At 45.7% G+C, this 20,236-nt stretch overlaps 1 protein-coding gene across 2 annotated transcripts in view; it reads left to right on the top strand.

Moving 5' to 3' along the window:
- Positions 1-271: 271 nt before the first annotated feature.
- The window catches only part of LOC142304195 (patatin-like phospholipase domain-containing protein 6), a 104,313-nt gene continuing 84,348 nt past the window's right edge, over positions 272-20,236 (top strand). Inside the window, exons 1-8 of one of the 2 annotated variants that reach the window (XM_075346341.1) lie at positions 272-346; positions 7,208-7,259; positions 8,807-8,906; positions 13,199-13,251; positions 15,589-15,626; positions 15,703-15,843; positions 16,002-16,161; positions 18,311-18,391. In XM_075346341.1, the coding sequence (XP_075202456.1) occupies positions 7,209-7,259; positions 8,807-8,906; positions 13,199-13,251; positions 15,589-15,626; positions 15,703-15,843; positions 16,002-16,161; positions 18,311-18,391 (624 nt within the window). In that variant the 5' untranslated portion in view covers positions 272-346; position 7,208. Of the gene's footprint in view, positions 354-7,207; positions 7,260-8,806; positions 8,907-13,198; positions 13,252-15,588; positions 15,627-15,702; positions 15,844-16,001; positions 16,162-18,310; positions 18,392-20,236 lie in introns of both variants that reach the window. The other variant, XM_075346342.1, reaches the window with a different exon arrangement.

The raw sequence follows: 20,236 nt of genomic DNA, 5'->3' as shown, positions 1-20,236 counted from the left end.
TGTATAATATATATAATATATATATATATAATCTATATCTATATATCCACACACACCTTTCTCCAATATTATTGGTTTTAATATTCTATTTTCATTAACAGTGAAGATGGTGTGCACCCTAAAGGGGTTAATGAATGAGAATATCTGTGTATCTCGGAGCCTTGGTGTAGACAGCTGGCACGTGCCCTCCCCATGTATAGAGATCCTGGGTGGGGTAGGCAGGACGGCCTTCACTATGCCACCCAATAATAGCTCTGATCCCTGCCCAGCGAGGGCCATGATGTCACCTGTAGTAGCTGAGACTTCAGAAGAAAGTCGAGAGAAGGTCGAGCAAGTGCGGACAGAGGTGAAAGGTGTCATTATCTGCCCGAGCTATTGTCAGGCCTGGAGGGGGAGGAATAGTCTGCAGGAATCTGCGCTTCTTTATAATATGCTATTTATATAGTGCGAGTAGTAAAAGCTAAAAATAATCCATTGTTCCTCTCGCTGCGGACGCTGCTGTTACTGTAGATTTATACCGCTATATGAGCTGTAGTTTATCTAGAATGTAGTAAATGTGTGAACAGGTGTGAACATGACCGTAGATTTGATTTTATTTAATAATCCTGCTCCTCTAGGAGTCATTAATGCTAAACCTGTTATGTATATAATGTATAATTGCCTGAATATGTCCATATTATTATGGGTAAAATGAAACAAAATCTATGGAACAGTCTGAATTTTAATATTATGGCAAATCCGCTCATGGCAGACTGTCTCTAATCCGTGCCAATTCCGAGGCAGAATCCGATTGTGTTATCTGTAGGGCTTTTCCCATGTGGCGGATGCTACAGATTTCCCAGGATGTACTACTCTGCATTAGAACATGGATAACTGAAAATTCAGGATATTTCTGTAAAAGAATGTGAATATTTTCATGTAAACTTTGTGTTGGAATCTGCACCATAAATCTGTGAAACCGGAAAGAGGAATATGTATAAACAGCATGCACAGTGCCTAGTCCTGTGTATACTACCACACAGAAATAGTGCCCCTAGAGAAGCCCCTCAGTGTTCCCACACTCAGTAGTAGTACCTCATATAGTATGATGCTTCCCCATACCGTATAATGCTCTCATGGTTCCCCTCCACTTAGTAGGATGCCCCCAAAAATGTCTTCCTACACAGTATGATGTATCCACAGTGCATGCCCCCTTGATGCCCCTCTCACAGAGTATTATTCCCCCTCACAGTGCTATCCCTCACACAGTAGGATGCCCTCAAAGATTTATTCCTAATTACTCTGATGCATCCACAGTGTATGCCCCCTCAATGCCCCTCTCACATATTTTCCCCCCTCACAGTGCTCCCCCCCCCCACACAGTAGGATGCCCCCAAAGATTTATTCCTACATACTTTGATGTATTCACAGTGTATGCAGCCTCAATGCCCCTCTCAAAAATTATACCCCCACACAGTGTTTTCCCCCAAACAGTAGGATGCACCCAACGATGTCTTCCTACACAGTATGATGTATCCATAGTGCATACCCCCTCAGTGCTCCTCTCAAATATTCTACCCCCATACAGTGATTTTCCACTCACAGTAGGATTCCCCCAAAGATGTCCTCCTACACAGTATAATACTTCCACAGTACATGCTCCCTTAATGCTCCTCTCACATAGGATTATGCTTCCAAAGATGTCTTCCTACACAATATGATGCATCCACAGTGAAAGCCCCCTTCAATGCCCCAACACATAGTGTTAAACCCCCACACAGTATGATTTCCCCAATTATGTCTTCCTACACAGTATGCTACATCCATAGTGTATGCCCCCTCAAGGCTCCCACACATAGTATTATACACCCACACAGTATTATGCCCCCAGAGTGAATTTCCCTAACACAATATGATGCCTCCACAGTGTGGAAAAATTCAAAGTACAGCGCCCTCCCGCACAATATGATGCCCCCACAGTGATTCCTCCACACATAGTGTGATGCCCCCACAGTGATTCCCCCACACATAGTATGATGCCCCCACAGTGATTCCCCCACACATAGTATGATGCACCCACAATGATTCCCCCAGACATAGTATGATGGCCCCACAGTGATTCCCCCACACATAGTATGATGCCCCCACAGAGCATTACCCCACACATAGCATGATGTCCCCACTGAGCCATTAACAATGGCTAGAACATGTCTGTCTCATACACTGACCACAGAGAGCTGTGCACTCTCCACTGCTGCTCTGGTCAAGCTCTTCCTCACAGTTGTCAAGCAGTAAAAAAAGGAACAGGGGCATTTGAGATAATCTTCGAGCGGTGATATTGTCTATTTGGGGAAAACCTGTTTAAAAAATGTCTTTGGGCAATCTGCTTAACCTACTCTTGAATTTTTCTTTGCAAATGAACAAAAATGGTCAAAATATTTTTATGGACATACACTTTTGCTTCTTTTGAGTGACCACATACTCGTAAAAATACAATGATACAGATACTGAGATGTACAGTGGGTACGGAAAGCATTCAGACCCCTATACATTTTTCACTTTGTTTCATTGCAGCCATTCAGTAAATTCAAAAAAGTTCATTTTTCTTCTCATTAATGTACACTATGCACCCCATCTAGACAGAAAAATATCATAAGTATTCAGACCCTTTGATCAGACACTCATATTTAAGTCATATGTTGTCCATTTCCTTGTGATCCTCATTGAGATGGTTCTGCTCCTTCATTGGGGTCCAGCTGTGTTAAATTAAACTGATAGGACTTGATTTGGAAAGGCGCACACCTGTCTATATAAGACCTCACAGTGCATGTCAGACCAAATGAGAATCATGAGGTCAAAGGAACTGCCCAAGGAGCTCAGAGACAGAGTTATGGCAAAACACAGATCTGGCCAAGGTTACAAAAGAATTTCTGCAGTACTCAAGGTTCCTAAGAGCACAGTAGCCTCCATAATTCTTAAATGGAATAAGTTTGGTATCACAGAACTCTTCCTAGACCTGGCCGTCCAGCCAAACTGAGCAATCGTGGGAGAAGAGCCTTGGTGAGAGAGGTAAAGAAGAACCCCAAGATCACTGTTGCTGAGCTCCAGAGATGCAGTAGGGAGATGAGAGAAAATCCCACAAAGTCAACTATCACTGCAGCCCTCCACCAGTCGAGCCTTTATGGCAGAGTGGTCCGACGGAAGCCTCTCCTCAGTGCAAGACTATGAAAGCCCACATAGTTTGCAAAAAAAGCACATGAAGGACTCCCAGACTATGAGAAATAAGATTCTCTGGTCTGATGAGATGAAGATCGAACTGTTTGGTGATAATTCTAAGCGGTATGTGTGGAGAAAACCAGGCACTGCTCATCACCTGCCCAATAGAATCCCAACAGTGAAACATGGTAGTGGTAGCATCATGCTATGGAGGTGTTTTTCAGCTGCAGGGACAGGACAACTGGTTGCAATTGAGGGAAAGATGAATGCTGCCAAGTACAGAGATATCCTGGAAGAAAACCTCTCCCAGAGTGCTCTGAACCTCAGACTTGGCCAAAGATTCACCTTCCAACAAGACAATGACCCTAAGCACACAGCTTCATTTGCAAAAATTTCTATTTCAGGCACCTTGCCTCAATCCCCTGCGACTGAGGGTCTGACTCCTCTAGGTCCAGACCACTGTCTGCAACCTAGATAGCTACTCTTGGGAGTCACCGCTTCCTGCCTTCTCCACTTCACTACTTCAGCACACTAGTCTCTCTTCTCTACTCTGACACTCCTCACCTCCCATTCCTGACCCCTAGTTGGGCGACCCTATTCCACTCAAGCTGCCCACTGGTGTGTCTGGTGGGTGTGGTGCAGGATGTATCTAGGATTTGAATTGCTGTTGCGGGCAGCACCGCAAGATGGGGACCCAGAACCATGAGGGATTCGAATACTGCACTAAAGAGAGAGAGCTGCAGTACCCTGTGACGACCTGATAGTCCAGGGGCGTCACACCTGTTTCTGGAAAACACCCATGGAGTTAAAATCGTCACTACACTTGTAGATACATTCCCAGAGGGGTGTAATTTCCAAATTGGGGTCACTTGAGGGGGATTCTGCTCTTCTGGTACTTAGGAGTTCTGAATATGGAGTATGAAAACTATTCTAGGAAAATATGTGCTCCAAAAGTTGAATAGTGCTCCTTCCGTCCTGAGTCTCGCTGTGTGGCTAAGCAGTATTGTGCATCTGGTCAATTGAATGGGACTGGTACCAGCAAGATCCATGGCCTTGGCCTACTGTAGTGCTCACAGAGTGAGCTAGAGATTAGCAGAACTACTGGGCCACAGCAGACAGAAAACCTAAAAGTGCTTGACTAAGGATCCACACCTGGTTTTCACCAGAGCATCTGATGATGAAGGTGTTGCGCTGCAAGTGTGAGACCAGGTTCCACTTAGGAAGACTGATACTGTGACAGCTGGCCCCAGGGGTACGAACACTGACAGTTTCTGCTGGTAGAAACAGCAGCAGCAGCCAGTGTCGTGGATTCGGCTGGGAAGGCTGGATGCAGTAGCTGCGGTCGATGTGGATACTTGAAGCAGCAGATATTGTATTAGACGGCCGTCATAGTTAGTTGCCGCAACGGATGTCATAGTAAGGGGTACTTTGCACACTACGACATCGCAAGCCGATGCTTGTGATGCTGAGCGCGATAGTCCCCGCCCCCATCGCAGCTGCGATATTTTGTGAGAGGTGCCGTAGCGAACATTATTGCTGCGGCAGCTTCACATGCACTTACCTGCCCTGCGACGTCGCTCTGGCCGGCGAACCGCCTCCTTCCTAAGGGGGGCGGGTCGTGCGGCGTCACAGCGACGTCACACGGCAGGCGGCCAATAGAAGCAGAGGGGCGGAGATGAACGGGACGTAAATATCCCGCCCACCTCCTTCCTTCCGCATAGACGGCGTGAGCCGCAGGACGCAGGTAGATGTTCCTCGCTCCTGCGGCTTCACACACAGCGATGTGTGCTGCTGCAGGAACGAGGAACAACATCGTAACATCGGTTCTTCCCAAATTATGAAAATGACCGACGCTACACCGATGATACGATTTCGACGCTTTTGTGCTCGTTTATCGTATCGAAAACGATTTACACACTCCGATATCGACAGCGACGCCGGATGTGTGTCACTTTTGATTTGACCCCACAGACATCGCACCTGCTATGTCGTAGTATGCAAAGTACCCTTAAGTGTCGTGGATGTTTGCAGCAGCGGCAGCAGATATAGTGGAAGTGGCCAGCACAGATAGTTGCAACAATGGACATAGTGGAAGCGTTCGGCGTAGATAGATGCAGCAACAACAGACTAGTAATGCACTGAAACACAGATAGGAATCAGCAACAGCTTACAGCACAATAAAAGCACAAAAGGACCTGAGAACTAGCAATGTATAGAACTTGTTTCCCATGCACCTCCTTTAAGGGGAAGGTGCCTTAAATAGCTGATGCCTCTCAGCCGAGCTGAGAGGCACTTCTGGACCAGCACGTACTGGGCCTTTAGGAAAACAGGCATGTCCGCACGTGCACCCTGCAAGCAATTCCCAGGAGACCTAAGCGGGATGTGCAGGCCCAGGGAGACAGCAGCATAGACCGAGGACAGAGCAGCCACTGCTGGGTGGCCAGGAAGGTGAGAGTGCCGACATCACCGCCGGGGAAGGGGGGCAGGACAGCGTGGGGATACTGGTATTGGCTTTACACAAAATGTCACAAACCCCCCCCCCAAAACAGTCTAGGAACTGCTGGAATCCATAGACCTAATGTCGCGGGCGGGGAGGACGCCACCACTGCGCTCACTCGCTAACGCTCGGGTCCGGCGCTGCTGCGGCTGCTGCTGCTGCTCGGTGGCTCGAGCAGTGGGCCGGATCCGGGGACTCGAGCGGCGCCCCTCGCCCGTGAGTGAAAGGGGTAGTTGGTTTGTTTGGGGATTTAGTCCATGACGCCACCCAGGGGTCGTGGTGAAGATGGGCACCCCTGCTGCTGGTGACGGGGATCCCGGGAGCGATGGTAGGGAGCAGCTGGGATGTTGTTTTCCCTCTCCGTGGGTAGGCGTCGGTGGTCCCAGGGCCCGGTGATGTGACGGGGAGGCAGGGTTGGTGAGATGCAGGGTTGCAGGGACAGCGCGACGCGGTGCCGGATGGCACGGGTGTACTCACTCAATAAGAAATGTACAAAGTCCTCGGTAAACCAAACGGCTGGATGGACGGGTCCCGCAGCCGGCTGCAGTGTCTCTCCCCGGACAGGTGATGGCGGCTGTCTTTTCCTGCACCTTGATGTTCTCGTTTGACTACTATGGATCCCCAACGGTAGTCCGCTCCCCGGTGTATGGGTACCGGAGGAGCCAGTTTTCCCGCAGGCGCTGGCCCTTGGGTCTCTAGCCTTAGGTGGTAGCTGTATACCCTCACGGTGTGGGCGGTTGCCTTCAATCGGGACTTTTGCTGTTAGGAAACCCCTGGGGTTCCGGTCACATTCGGATTTGACTATTGGCGGCTCCAAGCCTGGTTGGGGTCCGATGGCCCGTCCTGTGTGTGCTGGCTTCACTTCGCTCCCTGGTCGGTACCGGCGGGCCAACGCCCGACTCCGGTCCTACGGTTCCGCGTTGCTTCACCACTCCTGCAAATGACCACCACCGTCTGCCAACCTTGCTGTCAGTGCCTGGGCCACAAACCCAGACACCCAAGTGTTTACTCTTCACTCCTCAAACTCCAACACTGTTCTGTCACTTTTCCCGCCTCCAGGTCTGTGAACTCCTAGGTGGGTGGGGCCAACCGCTTGGCTCCGCCCCACCTGGTGTGGACATCAGACACTGGAGGGAGGCAACAAGGCTTGAGTTTTCTCATCTGTAGGGGCAGCTTTAGTACATTACCTCGTTAAACAGCACAGCGCAGTGCTCACTTCTCAGCCATCTACTACTCGTTGGTACCCTGCCTAGACATTATGGAACCTGTAGTGATTCTCCCATATAATACACTGACTCACCTGTCAGTAGTCGCTGAGCTCATTAAGACTATTGCTAAGTAGAGAAACCTATGCAAATCCCGCCCTCTAGTACTAGACCCCTCCCCAAAACTCCCCCCTTTCCCGCTAACTATTGCGTTCCTGGCCTATTTTGCACTATGTAAGGTTTTCTTAGAAAAATAAACAATTTATAATTCTGTGACCCAGAAATATATTGATGTCTCCTCTTGATGCAGGATGGTTGGTCTCGTGAGCCCAGAGGGACTGAACTTACTTGAAATTGACTTGGTAAGTATAAAGTAGAGTACCTCTAATTTTGATAGTCAGAAGGACAGTTTGAATTATTGTATTAAATTTCGTGATGATTTAATGCAGAAACCAAAGTGTAAAAACCAAAGTCCCAGATTCATTAAAGAGGTTGTCCCCTACTTTTACATTGATGGCCTGTCCATAGGATAGGTCATCAATGACTGATTGGCCAGGGTCTGACACCCCGTACCCCCCGCCGATCAGCTGTTCTCAGTTCTGGAGCTGCTCCATTTTCTGATAGAGGCCGCTGATGGGTAATGCACATCCGCCTCCTATTGATTAGAATAAGAGCAGGTAATAGGACATGTAAATAACATAGGGCACTCAGTTGACACTGTTACATTAAGTTGAACATTTTACCATCAGCTTATTATATGTAATAATATATAGCTATATTTTATATATGGAATGTATTCTAACCCTTAAAGGGGTCAGCTTATTTTGAAAAAATGGGTAAAGACATAAAGTGCTTGTAAAAACAAGCAACTTTGCAATTAACCTCTTTTAAATAATCCTAAGTGTCCTCAAGATTGGAGTGGATTTTAAATTCTATAGTTAATGTCTGGTTGCCAAGGTTACCGACCACCTCTTATTAAAAATCCTAGGCGTTCTCAAGATCAGAGAGGATTTTTTATTCTATAGCTTACTTCTCGTTTCCCTGGTTCCCTCGTTTCCTTTACTGACCACCTCTGTAGTCTATCAGAGGCGGCTAGTTTCTGAGGTAAGGAGCACACACTTGTAAGCTTCGTTTTAGGCCCCCTTCACACGCACTTGAAAACAACGAACCGTTTTTTCACGTACGTATTAAAGGGGTGGTTTGCTCCCCGTGTGCAGTGTTTGTGGCACATTCATGTTTTCCGTGTGTTATACGTAATAACACACGACGAATGGAAAGCCCCGCCTTACCTGATTCTTCCGGAGCTGTCTGTGGTGCTGAATGACAGTGTCCGGCACAGGCCATGCCCCGCTGACGCTGCTTCCGGCCCCCAGTGAAGAAGATGCGTTGTTCAAATTCACTGGAAGTCGGATGCAGGTGGCAGCCGCGGCAGAGACTGCAGGGCTGGTGGAGGTGAGTATGTGTTTTTTTTTTATTTTAACAATGACGTGTGTTTCTCCGACGTATGTCACGTGGGACCGCATCCACACTACATCCGTGTGGTACGGGCCGTGTGCCACCCGTGCTTCCGGAGAAAAACTGGCATGCCTCCGTATGGAGCACACGGGCACACGTCTGCTCCACACGGAGGCATGGGCCAATGGCTGAACACGTGCGTGCACATAAACCCATTGATTTTAATGGGTATACGTGTGCCTGTGTCTCCGGTACATGCGGAAATGGACCAAGCACGTACCAGAGGCACGTGCGTGTGAAGGGGGCCTTAGAGCCTGCAAAAGCTGCTCCGAAGCTGGCCAGATCACTGGTATGTAGTAACATTCCAAAAATAGATGGATCATAGTGATATCTTATACCAGTACAATTTTTAAGCTTTCATTTCCATAATTAATCAGGATTTTTTTCCCAAAAGGATTATACAGTGACAAATTACACCGTGGGGGCAGGATTACTCATGGGTGGAGTCTGCTTACTGTGGCTGATCCAATGGCTATCACAAGGTCATCGGTCAGGTAGGTCATCATAATTTGTAAGCCCACCATACATATGGAGGGGGCAGAGATTACAGTGACCCAAGTGACTGAGGGGGGCCTAAAGGTTCCATTGCCTCAGAAGATGACACCAGTATATAAATTGGTGCACAGTCCACAGACAGTCTGGCTTCTGGACTGTGTATTCGTGAACAGACGTTTTACATTATTCATTTGGCTCCTCCCCTGAGGATTATTAATTTGGCCCCTCCCCTGAGGATAAAAGTTTATTGTTGCTTTAAAACTAGTTTTTTTTTCCCTTTGATCAAAACCATATCCAGGCTGTTCAAGAACAAATTGTTTTAAATGAACTTAAGAACGACCACACAACGGACAGAGTGTCTACTTAGATCTAAACTTAATACAGATAATAAGCTGCACACTAACCACTATAAAAATATAAACATGAAAAATGGTAAAGCATTACTGCTAAAGGGATACTATGAACAATGAAAAATACATTTAGTTATCTGGAAAAAATGAAATACATGAAAAATGGTATTGCAAATACTGATATGAATATTTGAAAATAGTAGAGATGTTTAGCAAATGTATCGATCAATGCAAATGAGCCCGAATACCAACGACAAGGTAATCTCTAATTTTTCAGGAACCTAACCTTAGTGCCTCTTTATGTGCTATTAAAAATCTGCAAGGATGGGCAGACAGGCTCCTGGCTATATAGGATCATGAATAGAGTCTGGTAATAGGGCGGGTTATGGGTTCTCAGTCAGAAGAAACTGCATGCTATTCAGAAAAAAGACTGACTGGAACACCTATCGGTGTGAATTAGGTGCCAGCCTAAAAATACATGACTATAATAAGGATAACAAGCTGCATACTAACCACTATAAAAATATAAACATGAAAAATGGTAAAGCATTACTGCTATAGAGATACTATGAACTACTACTATGTTTATATTTTTATAGTGGTTAGTGTGCAGCTTATTATCCTTATTATAGTCATGTATTTTTAGGCTAGCACCTAATTCACACACATAGGTGTTCCAGTCAGTCTTTTTTCTGATTAGATCTTAACTTAGGTCTTAGGCGGGCTTTGCACACTACGACATCGCAGGTGCGATGTCGGTGGGGTCAAATTGAAAGTGACGCACATCCGGCATCGCATGCAACATCGTAGTGTGTAAAGCCTAGATGATACGATTAACGAGCGCAAAATCGTCGTAATCGTATCATCGGTGCAGCGTCGGCGTAATCCATAATTACGCTGACGTGACGGTCCGATGTTGTTCCTTGCTCCTGCAGCAGCACACATCGCTGTGTGTGAAGCCGCATAAGCGAGGAACATCTCCTACCGGCGTCACCGCGGCTTCCGTAGGATATGCGGAAGGAAGGAGGTGGGCGGGATGTTTACATCCTGCTCATCTCCGCCCCTCTGTCGCTATTGGCCGCCTGCCGTGTGACGTCGCAGTGACGCCGCACGACCCGCCCCCTTAACAAGGAGGCGGGTCGCCGGCCAGAGCGACGGTCGCAGGGCAGGTGAGTGCATGTGGAGCTGGCGTAGCGATGATTTTCGCTACGCCAGCTATCACACGATATCGTACCTGCGACGGGGGCGGGGACTATCGCGTGCGACATCGCAGCATCGGCTTGCGATGTCGCAACGTGCAAAGCCACCCTTATATCCTCTAGAGACTTGCTTCTAATGAGTTTTGGGTCCAAGGTTGGGAATTATTTATAAAAAAAAAAAAATTGAAATCACCTCCTGGAGTAGCAGCCGCTGATGGACAGCGGCAGCTGTCACATAACATTATTTGTGGAGACCTGTGGGATTCACAGCAGCAAGTGTGGAAGAGCGGCACCGGTCCGAGAAGTGTGGAAAGGTTCTTTATTTTTGATTCCCCACCCTGGGTTCATATGAAATTATTTTTTTAGTAGAGAAAAAACAATTGTAAACTTTTTTTTTTTAGTTAAAAGGATGTGTTATCTGTCAATATTTAGCACCTCTTATCTTTGTGGTCCCCATATCAATACCAGTACCACTGATCAGGTCCTTTCTGCACTAAACAAGTGATCACATATCTTAGCATTATGCTATATCATCTCATGGTGGGAAAACCCTTTTCATTCAGCGAGTTTCATAAAAACCACAAGGTTAACCACAATGAATAAACTAATCCTACGGCACATCATATATTTTGCCACTAGAAGGCGACAGTATCATAGTAAAGGAGTAATGGTTGTTTTATTTTATTTCATAAATCACTAGTGCACATGAAAATAAGTTACTCTGTAGTATATCTTATCAGAAAAATCTGCTTCTTTCACATCCTGAACTGATCTTTCACTGTCAATTCATATGTAATACCCTGTTTTCCTGAAAAATAAGATCTTCCCTGAAAATAAGCCATAGTAGAATTTTTTTTAGACTTTTTTAAGTATGCTTAAAATATAAGTCTTACTCCAAAAATAAGCCCCAGTTGTGGTTCCATAAGGAAGTGTCTAAGCAGATAAAAAAGTTAAAGAATACAGCAGGACTCTTCATCAAAGAAAGCAGACACCTCCAAAACAAAGCAGACACCCTCAAAAGAAAGCAGGCACACCCCTCAAAAAATTGCAGTCACCAGACCCCAAACAATTACTGTTATCAAGTGCCGATGGTGGATGGGCTCTCACACAGAGATCTGCATTGCTGTCAGGTCCCTCGCCATTCCAGCTACATTGCACGGCAGCTCTCACAAACAGATCGGGTACCAGTATCACTCCGCATGAGTGATATTGCTTCCAGCCACCAGGGGGAGCCAACTTCTGTAGTACCAGGGGGACCTGGCAGTGTCACAGATCTGTATGTGAGAGCCCATTCACTTGCAAACTCAAATTGTTTGGGGTCTGGTAAGTGTAATTCTTTTACGGGGTGTCTGCTTTCTTTTGGGGTAAACTTAGCAGTACATAGAGAATAATAAATGTAAGCAGGTAATCTAAGCCCTTGTAAATATGGTATGTACTCTCCACTATAGGACAGGTTCAGCACCACGAGAATAGCAGATCAGATAAGAAAATGTGCATCTGAACCAGTAATAAGATTAACACAAAATGTTGTTCCAGAATGTGATGACATGTTATATTTGAATAAATGTTGATGTTTTGTTCAAAAATAAATGTGGATTGTTGTTCATGGGAAATTATAAGACATCCCCTGAAAATAAGACCTAGCACATCTTTCGGAGCAAAAAATATGACACTCTTATTTTCAGAGAAACATGGCTACCTATAAAATATATCTTTAGTGAATACAGAATTTCCCATTACTGAGATAGATAGCAGTTGGTGTTTTTTAAATTCTGTGGAGAAGGAAGGAGGGAGGAACTAGAAGCAGACAGACATTCTGCTGCAAGTTCTCCTAAAATGAGGAGGGAGGAGCTGGAGGCAGACACAGACATTCTGCTGCAAGTTCTCCTGAAATGAGAAAGGAGGAGCTAGAGGCAGACACTGAGATTCTGCTGCAAGCTCTCCTGAAATGAGAAAGGAGGAGCTGGAGGCAGACACAGACATTCTGCTGCAAGTTCTCCTGAAATGAAAAAGGAGGAGCTGGAGGCAGACACTGAGATTCTGCTGCAAGCTCTCCTGAAATGAGAAAGGAGGAGCTGGAGGCAGACACTGAGATTCTGCTGCAAGCTCTCCTGAAATGAGAGGGAGGATCTGGAGGCAGACACTGACATTCTGCTGCACATTCTCCTAAAATGAGGAGGGAGGAAGCTGGAGGCAAACACAGACATTCTGCTGCAAGTTCTCCTGAAATGAGAAGGGAGGAGCTAGAGGCAGACACAGACATTTTGCTGCAAGTTCTCCTGAAATGACAGTTACATTTCTCCATAGAACTTTATGAGCACTTACTGCCACCTCCAATCTCAGTAATTTGAAAGTCTATATTCACTGAAGACAGATTTTACCTATGAATTGAGTATTTTTAGAATGAATGATCAGTCCAGAGGACATAAAATCAGATTTCTCTAATAAGATATTTTACAAAGCTTCTTATTTTCACATGTACTATTGATATATAGAAAATTAAATGACCGTTACCCTTTCAATTGAACACAATTTAGTACTTTTCAGTTTTATGCCAGATCCAGACAGCTATATTGGAAATCAGAACATTTGCAGGGGCAAATTGCAGACGTGGCTGGCTTCATGAGCAGCTCTGGGTGTCTGTATGCATTACAGGCGGGTGCTGGAGCTGCTTTTATATTTTATGTCTTATTGTGGGCCATAGAACATTCATTATGTGCATGTTATGTGATTTATTTACAGAACCTCAAATTCCTGAATCTCAGAGAACGCTGACACAGAAGAGTCCTCACAAGGTAATAAAACTGCCATTGGTTTGCTATGGTCAGCGAAGGTCTGACTCCCTCAGATCTGAGCTTATCTAGTTATCTAGCAACAGTTATCACATGGCCACATTTCCACAGCATATAGGTAATATATACACTGTGAATATATATATAGATGATAAACCTATGATCAATGGGGGTTGACGGCTTGGATCAGTGATTGCACCCCCAAAGATCAGGAGACCAGGGGTCGGGGGCCTAACCATTTCTGTAATCGAGGTCTCAAATGGGCCTGCCGACCCCAACGCCAATGTAAAAGTGGTGGACAATGGAGGTCGCGTTCCTACCACTGAAGACACAAATGTGTTGTCTTTTGTTGTGTAATGTCCTCCTTCTTTTGTAAATATTGAATATTGTGATGTGCTGTAATGTGTGTAGTGTATGATGTGATAGAGCAATATATATAATATGCATAGTGTTATAAGTATTGTAAAATTAACATGTTAAGCAGAGTTATGTATAGCAGTGTTTAAAGGAATGTATAATATAATGTGTGTATATTAAAAATGTAAGATGTATAATGTAGGTAAAAGGTTAAGTCTGCCCAGCAATAGACCACAGGAACAGAAACAGTTAAGTGTTGGACAAGCCCACTCTGGGAGAAGTCAGCTGACAGGGAAAGGATGGTTCATTCTGGAAAGAATCAGTAAAGGCCTAGTGAGTGAGTATGACAGATGTATAGTCCGTCAGTCGTAAATATTGCATACAGTAGATGGTTTGTGGCAAAGGAGACAGAAGGGAAGATAGCGTGATTCTCAAGAGAGGACGGAGATAGATGGTGTGAACGTTGTTGTGATTGGAGGCTGATTCTCAAATGGAGTGGCTCCAGTCTATAGGGGCCAGAGGATGGATTCCTTACATTCAGCCCTCTTAACCATCAAGGTACCTGGTGACTTCTACTGGTGCAGGAGTTTAGTGACCAGACCCCTTAACCGTCAAGGTACCGTGTTAACCTTTACTGGCATGTGAATTAACCTTTACTGGTATGTGACATGGTCAACCAACCGAGTAGTGTCCTACTAGACGTCCACACGTGCAAAACTTTACACAGTCAACATGGGACTCCTGAGTAGACCAGATGCGGGAATGAAAGGAAGGGAAGGTGACTGTCATGGTATGTGCTGTAACGTTGGACTGGGTTGCATTGGGATTCACCGGCCCAGTTACATTGGACGCAACCCAGTGGGACGTTTGTTAATAGAGAGTCAAATTTTAACTCAGGATGGGGACATACAGTGTAATCCGAATGGAGGGCATATATACCAGAATGGGGACATTAATGCCAGGATGGAGACATTAATGCCAGGATGGAGACATTAATGCCAGGATGGAGACATTTATGCCAGGATGGAGACATTTATGCCAGGATGGGGACATTTATGCCAGGATGGGGACATTAATACCAGAATGGGGACATTAATAGCCCAAATGGAGGGCATATATACCAGAATGGGGACATTAATGCCAGGATGGAGACATTAATGCCAGGAAGAAGACATTTATGCCAGGATGGGGACATTAATACCAGAATGGGGACATTAATGCCAGGATGGGGTCATTAATAGCCCAAATGGAGGGCATATATGCCAGGATGGGGACATTAATGCCAGGATGGGGACATTAATGCCAGGATGGGGACATATTTACCAGGATGGGGAGATATATCCCAGGATGGGGACATATATACCAAAATGGGGCCCAGGATGGGGAACACATAAAACAGGATGGGGGCTCATATATACCATTTTATACCATTTACCCCTTTATAGGATTTGGAACACTACAAGGACCCATTCATCTGACGAACATACAGTGAAGGGGCAGTTCCAAATTTTGTACCGTGCCCATTGGACTATAGTTACGTTAATGCCAGGGGTTACAAAATGCTGTAAGTGAATACATTAGTGCACTCTCCTAGATGGTAAATTAAACAGTAGTCCTGCATTTACACTATTGCACCATTCACAAAGGGGAATTGGACCCTTATTCTCAATATTGTTGAGGGTTCCAGCAGCCGTATCTTCACTAACCATATAATTGTGACCTATTCTGGGGATAGGTGATAAATGTTGTTGGTGGGATAATGCCTTTAAGTCCATAAAAACCCTATTTGGAATTTTTTGGGGAACATAGAAGAATCCTATAGAGCTTAGGACCTCGGTGTTGCAACCTAACCACTAAGCCCCATTAATCTACCTTCAATGCCTACCTTATATAATTATGGTTTTGATGCTTTTACAGTGGACATTTTCTAATTAATGCCAGAAAGTCGGAACCAATAATAATAATTTCTCTATTTATTGGCAGAGTAAGAAAAGGAAGAAAGTGCTGAGCATAAAACAAAGGTGAAGAACATGAGAGATTCTCTGCAATGTCACCATGTAAGAATAAAATGATTGTCTATAAGGTCGTTCATTGCAGGATACGACGTCGAGCGTGGGAACAGGCTCCCACCGCACCACATCACCAAGAGCCTACACCCAACCCGCTTCTCAGTCACCCTCCTGAATCGGAGCCTCCGACTTTGCCCCCTGAAGTGCTTTACATGCTGAAAAGTATTCGGTGAGATGTCGGTAGCCATGGTTGGTGTGTTCTCTGGTCCACTTGTTGCTGCGTCTACGTTATCTCTGTGCCCAGGAACCTTGTAAGTTATTTATATTTCTTCCTACATAACCATCTGTCATATCTTCTTCCCCTCCTGCTTCCGTCCTCTTGTCTAGGGTGCTGGGACACTTTGAGAGACCTCTCTTCTTGTCATTGTGTCAACATGTGGTTTCTGAATATTATGAAGCCGGACATTTGGTCTTCTGCCCTGGGCAGCCTGACTCCAGCATTTACATAGTCCTGGAAGGCAGACTGGAGCTTTCACTCACTGATCCAGTAAGATTTCACTTATTCTTGGCATACCGGCATAAAGTCTATGGTTCGTCATCCACCGTGTAACTTATTCTGTATGATTATTTGAAAATTCAAGGACATTTTGCTTAGGATTTCCCTCATTTCCCTCCCGGCACACAGGGTATACCACATACTAAAGCGGGCTTTACACGCTACGATATCGGTAATGAATTATCGTCGGGGTCACGTTGTTTGTGACGCACATCCGGCGTCATTAACGATATCGTAGCGTGTAACAGTTATGTGTGACCTAAAACGATCTCAAAAGTGGCAAAAATCGTTTGCCGCAAAGAGGTCGTCCTAAAACAAAAAATCGTTAGCGACGTTGTTCCTCGTTCCTGCGGCAGCACACATTGCTGTGTGTGACACCGCAGGAGCGAGGAACATCTCCTTACCTGCCTCCACCGGCTATGCGGAAGGAAGGAGGTGGGCGGGATATTTACATCCCACTCATCTCCGCCCCTCCGCTTCTATTGAATGGCTGCCGTGTGACGTCGCTATGACGCAGCACGACCCGCCCCCTTAGAAAGGAGGCGGATCGCCAGCCAGAGCGACGTCGCAGGACAGGTAAGTCCGTGTGACGGGGGTAAGTGAGGTTATGCACGATGGGCAGCGATTTGCCTGTGTCGCACAACCAACGGGGGCGGGTACAATCGCTTGCGATCTCGCTAGCGAGATCGCAGCGTGTAAAGCCCGCTTAAGTCTCATATTTTATAACTTGCTTGTCCACTCTTTCAGTCAACATTTTTTTATCAGCATTCTGCCAGCACTATAGGTGCTTTCTTTTACTACCCTACATGCATTGTTTCTGCCAATGTCCAATGGCTTGCCTGCCGTGAACTGAAAGCCCAACTCTCTGTTATGCCTGTTTGTCAGACAGGAGAGCAAGAGCAGAGAGACAACGATCCAACCCCAGTTTCTGCAATCCGACTCTGGCTCCCTATGCTAGAAATGGTTTGCAACACCCCAGTCTGCAATTTGGAGTGATTTTTAGAGGCTGGACAACTTTACTTTTTAAAGGGAACCTGTCACCAGATTTTTCATGTATAAACCAAAACTACCACCTTCAGCAGCACTTGCGCAGCTATCCATAAACATGCAAGTTATCCCCTTACTCCCCTTGTAAACCCCCTAAAAACCTTTTGAAATTCTCCCCTGCTATTTGTAAATCCGATCGGTCCAGTCCGAAGGGCATCCTTTGTGTGGCTCCTGTACCTCCTTTCTGCGCTGATTGCCGTCCTCTTGTTATGATTAACGGGGATGGCGACTTCTGCGTCATCAGCATAACTAGGGAAAATCTTGCTCCTGCGCAGAGCCATCACCAGCTCGCGCAGGCACTCTTTGCTCTACCTACTGTGGGCAGAGCCTAATACATAAATGCACAGGCATGAAACGGTGAGGTCTCTGCGCACACTCAAGATTTTGCCTGGATTTGTAGAAAACGTTATCCACGTTGCCGGGCGACATATAACGCTGTTTCGCACATGCGCACTTATGTATTAGGCTCTGCCCACAATAGGACAAAGCAAAGTGCGCCTGTGTGAGCCGGGCGTGGATGTCTCTGCACAGGCACAAGATTTCACCCGACTATGTGGATGATGTAGGAGGCGTCATCTACGTCAATCATAACAAGAGGATGGCTATCAGTGCAAAGGGGAGGGACAGACGGCGCAGCAAGCCTGCCCATCGGACCGAACCGTCCAGATTTACATATAGCGCGGGTGATTTTCAAAAGGTATTTGAAGGGTCTACAGGGGGAGTCAGTGGATAATATGCACCTTTATGGAATGCAGCACAGGCGCTGCTGAAGGTCATGGGTTTGATTATTTAAAGGTAATCTGGTGACAGGCTCCCTTTAAATAATCTGACTTGTAGATTGTCAGCTTACAACACGATCTAGCAATAAAATCGGGTTTTCTGAACGTACAGTGGCCATTTGAGAGTTTCAAAGCCATGTGAACCAAAGCGGATGATTTGGAGCTGTGTATCCACCAAAATAAGCAAATTTCCATTTATATTATTATTTCTGGAACTTTGAGAAGTTATTTTATACAGGTCTCATGTACGCAATAAACCTATAATATCAGGTACAATTCATGGTTAATGTAAGAAATCCTTATTTTCCTCAAAGGACGGTACCAGGCATTACATGAAGTCCGTGGCTCCTGGTGACAATGTGCACAGTCTACTCAGTATTCTGGATGTGCTCACGGTAAGATGGTGTTACCGCTGTTGTGTTGTTTTTTGTTTGTTTGGTTTTTTACCAAAAATGCTGGTATAGAGAGACTTGTACTTCCCTCTTTTATCACATCACTCTACAATATTTTCCCAATGACTTCCACTAGATTTAGTATGAGCGCACATTGTACGTACGTGAGCACAGGATTGTCTAGTGCAGAACCTCTTAGGAAAATCCTATAAATCTTAGGTCATATGAAAAGGCTCGTTAAAGGGTCACTTTTGACTTTTAGGATTGCTGCTTCCAATAGGTGGCGCTAGAGTTCGTCTCCTTCCTCCCTGAAGAAACAATTTTAATATATCCCAGAGGAGCATTGCAGCTATAATTCTCCTCACCACTGACAGCCAGATTGGTATTTCAGTCTCTGCAAGGAGAAAAGTTCTCCCCTTAGACCCCACTTTAACTTCTCATAAAGCCAGATCAGACATCATACTTTACACTGACGAGGGACAATGATCCTGAAACACTCTGTCTGCAAATTGAGGTTCTGATCTGGCAGAAATCCTAAGTCATATGAAAAGGCTCATTAAAGAGCCACTTTTGACTTTTAGGATTGCTACTTCCAATAGGTGGCACTAGAGTTCGTCTCCTTCCTCCCTGAAAAGACAATAGGAAAAGAAGTAAATAGTTAGGAACATTTTAAAACTAATTAAGTGAAATGCGTATGAAATTATGCTTATATCTTGACAGCAAATCTCCACTTTTTAGCTACATGTCCAATATGTAAAAAAATGATACTCACCCTTACTCCATGGTGCTCATTAAGATGCTTGCCTTGTCTTTGCCTCCTGGTTGAGTCATGACACACAGGAAGTGGACGAGAATACTCGCTCTGCCAATCACTGACCTAGGCAGGTCACAGGGGTCTGAGTGATTGACTAAGTGGGCAATTCCCAATATTCTCTATCAATACTTTTTTGGTGGACTATAAAGACTGAGGGGTACTTTGCACGCTGCGACATCGCAAGCCGATGCTGCGATGCCGAGCGCGATAGTCCCCGCCCCCGTCGCAGCAGCGATATCCTTGTGATAGCTGCCGTAGCGAACATTATCGCTACTGCAGCTTCACATGGACTCACGTGTCCTGGGACGTCGCTCTGGCCGGCGACCCGCCTCCTTATTAAGGGGGCGGGTCGTGCGGCGTCACAGCGACATCACACGGCAGGCGGCCAAAAGGAGCGGTGGGGCGGAGATGAGCTGGATGTAAACATCTCGCCCACCTCCTTCCTTCCGCATATCCTACGGAAGCCGCGGTGACGCCGGTAGGAGATGTTGCTCGCTCCTGCGACGTCACACACAGCGATGTGTGCTGCCGCAGTAGCGAGAAACAACATCGGACCGTCGCGTCAGCGTAATTATGGATTACGCCGACGCTGCACCGATGATACGATTACGACACTTTTGCGCTCGTTAATCGTATCATCGAACCTTTACACACTACGATGTCGCATACGATGCCGGAAGTACGTCATTTTCAATTTGACCCCACCGACATCGCACCTGCGATGTCGGAGTGTGCAAAGCCCGCCTTAAGGCCTTGTCACACACAGAGATAAATCTTTGGCAGATATGTGGTTGCAGTGAAATCATGGACATATTGTTCCATTTGTACACAGCCACAAACCTGGCACTGATTGTCCACAATTTCACTGCAACCACAGATCTGCCACAGATTTATCTCTGTGTGTGACAGGGCCTTTAGCATTACAACAGTTGGTCATTCACCTCAATTATCTCTTTTTGGAATGGTCAGTTCTATTGTTGACATGTCTCAGTATTTTATTTCAAATTGGGGTATATCCTAAAAAAAATCCTGTC

Source organism: Anomaloglossus baeobatrachus, chromosome 4 (assembly GCF_048569485.1).
Source record: "Anomaloglossus baeobatrachus isolate aAnoBae1 chromosome 4, aAnoBae1.hap1, whole genome shotgun sequence".
Lineage (NCBI taxonomy): Eukaryota > Metazoa > Chordata > Amphibia > Anura > Aromobatidae > Anomaloglossus > Anomaloglossus baeobatrachus.
The sequence above is the reverse complement of the archived record's forward strand: the minus strand, read 5'-3'. Positions and strand labels throughout refer to the sequence as shown.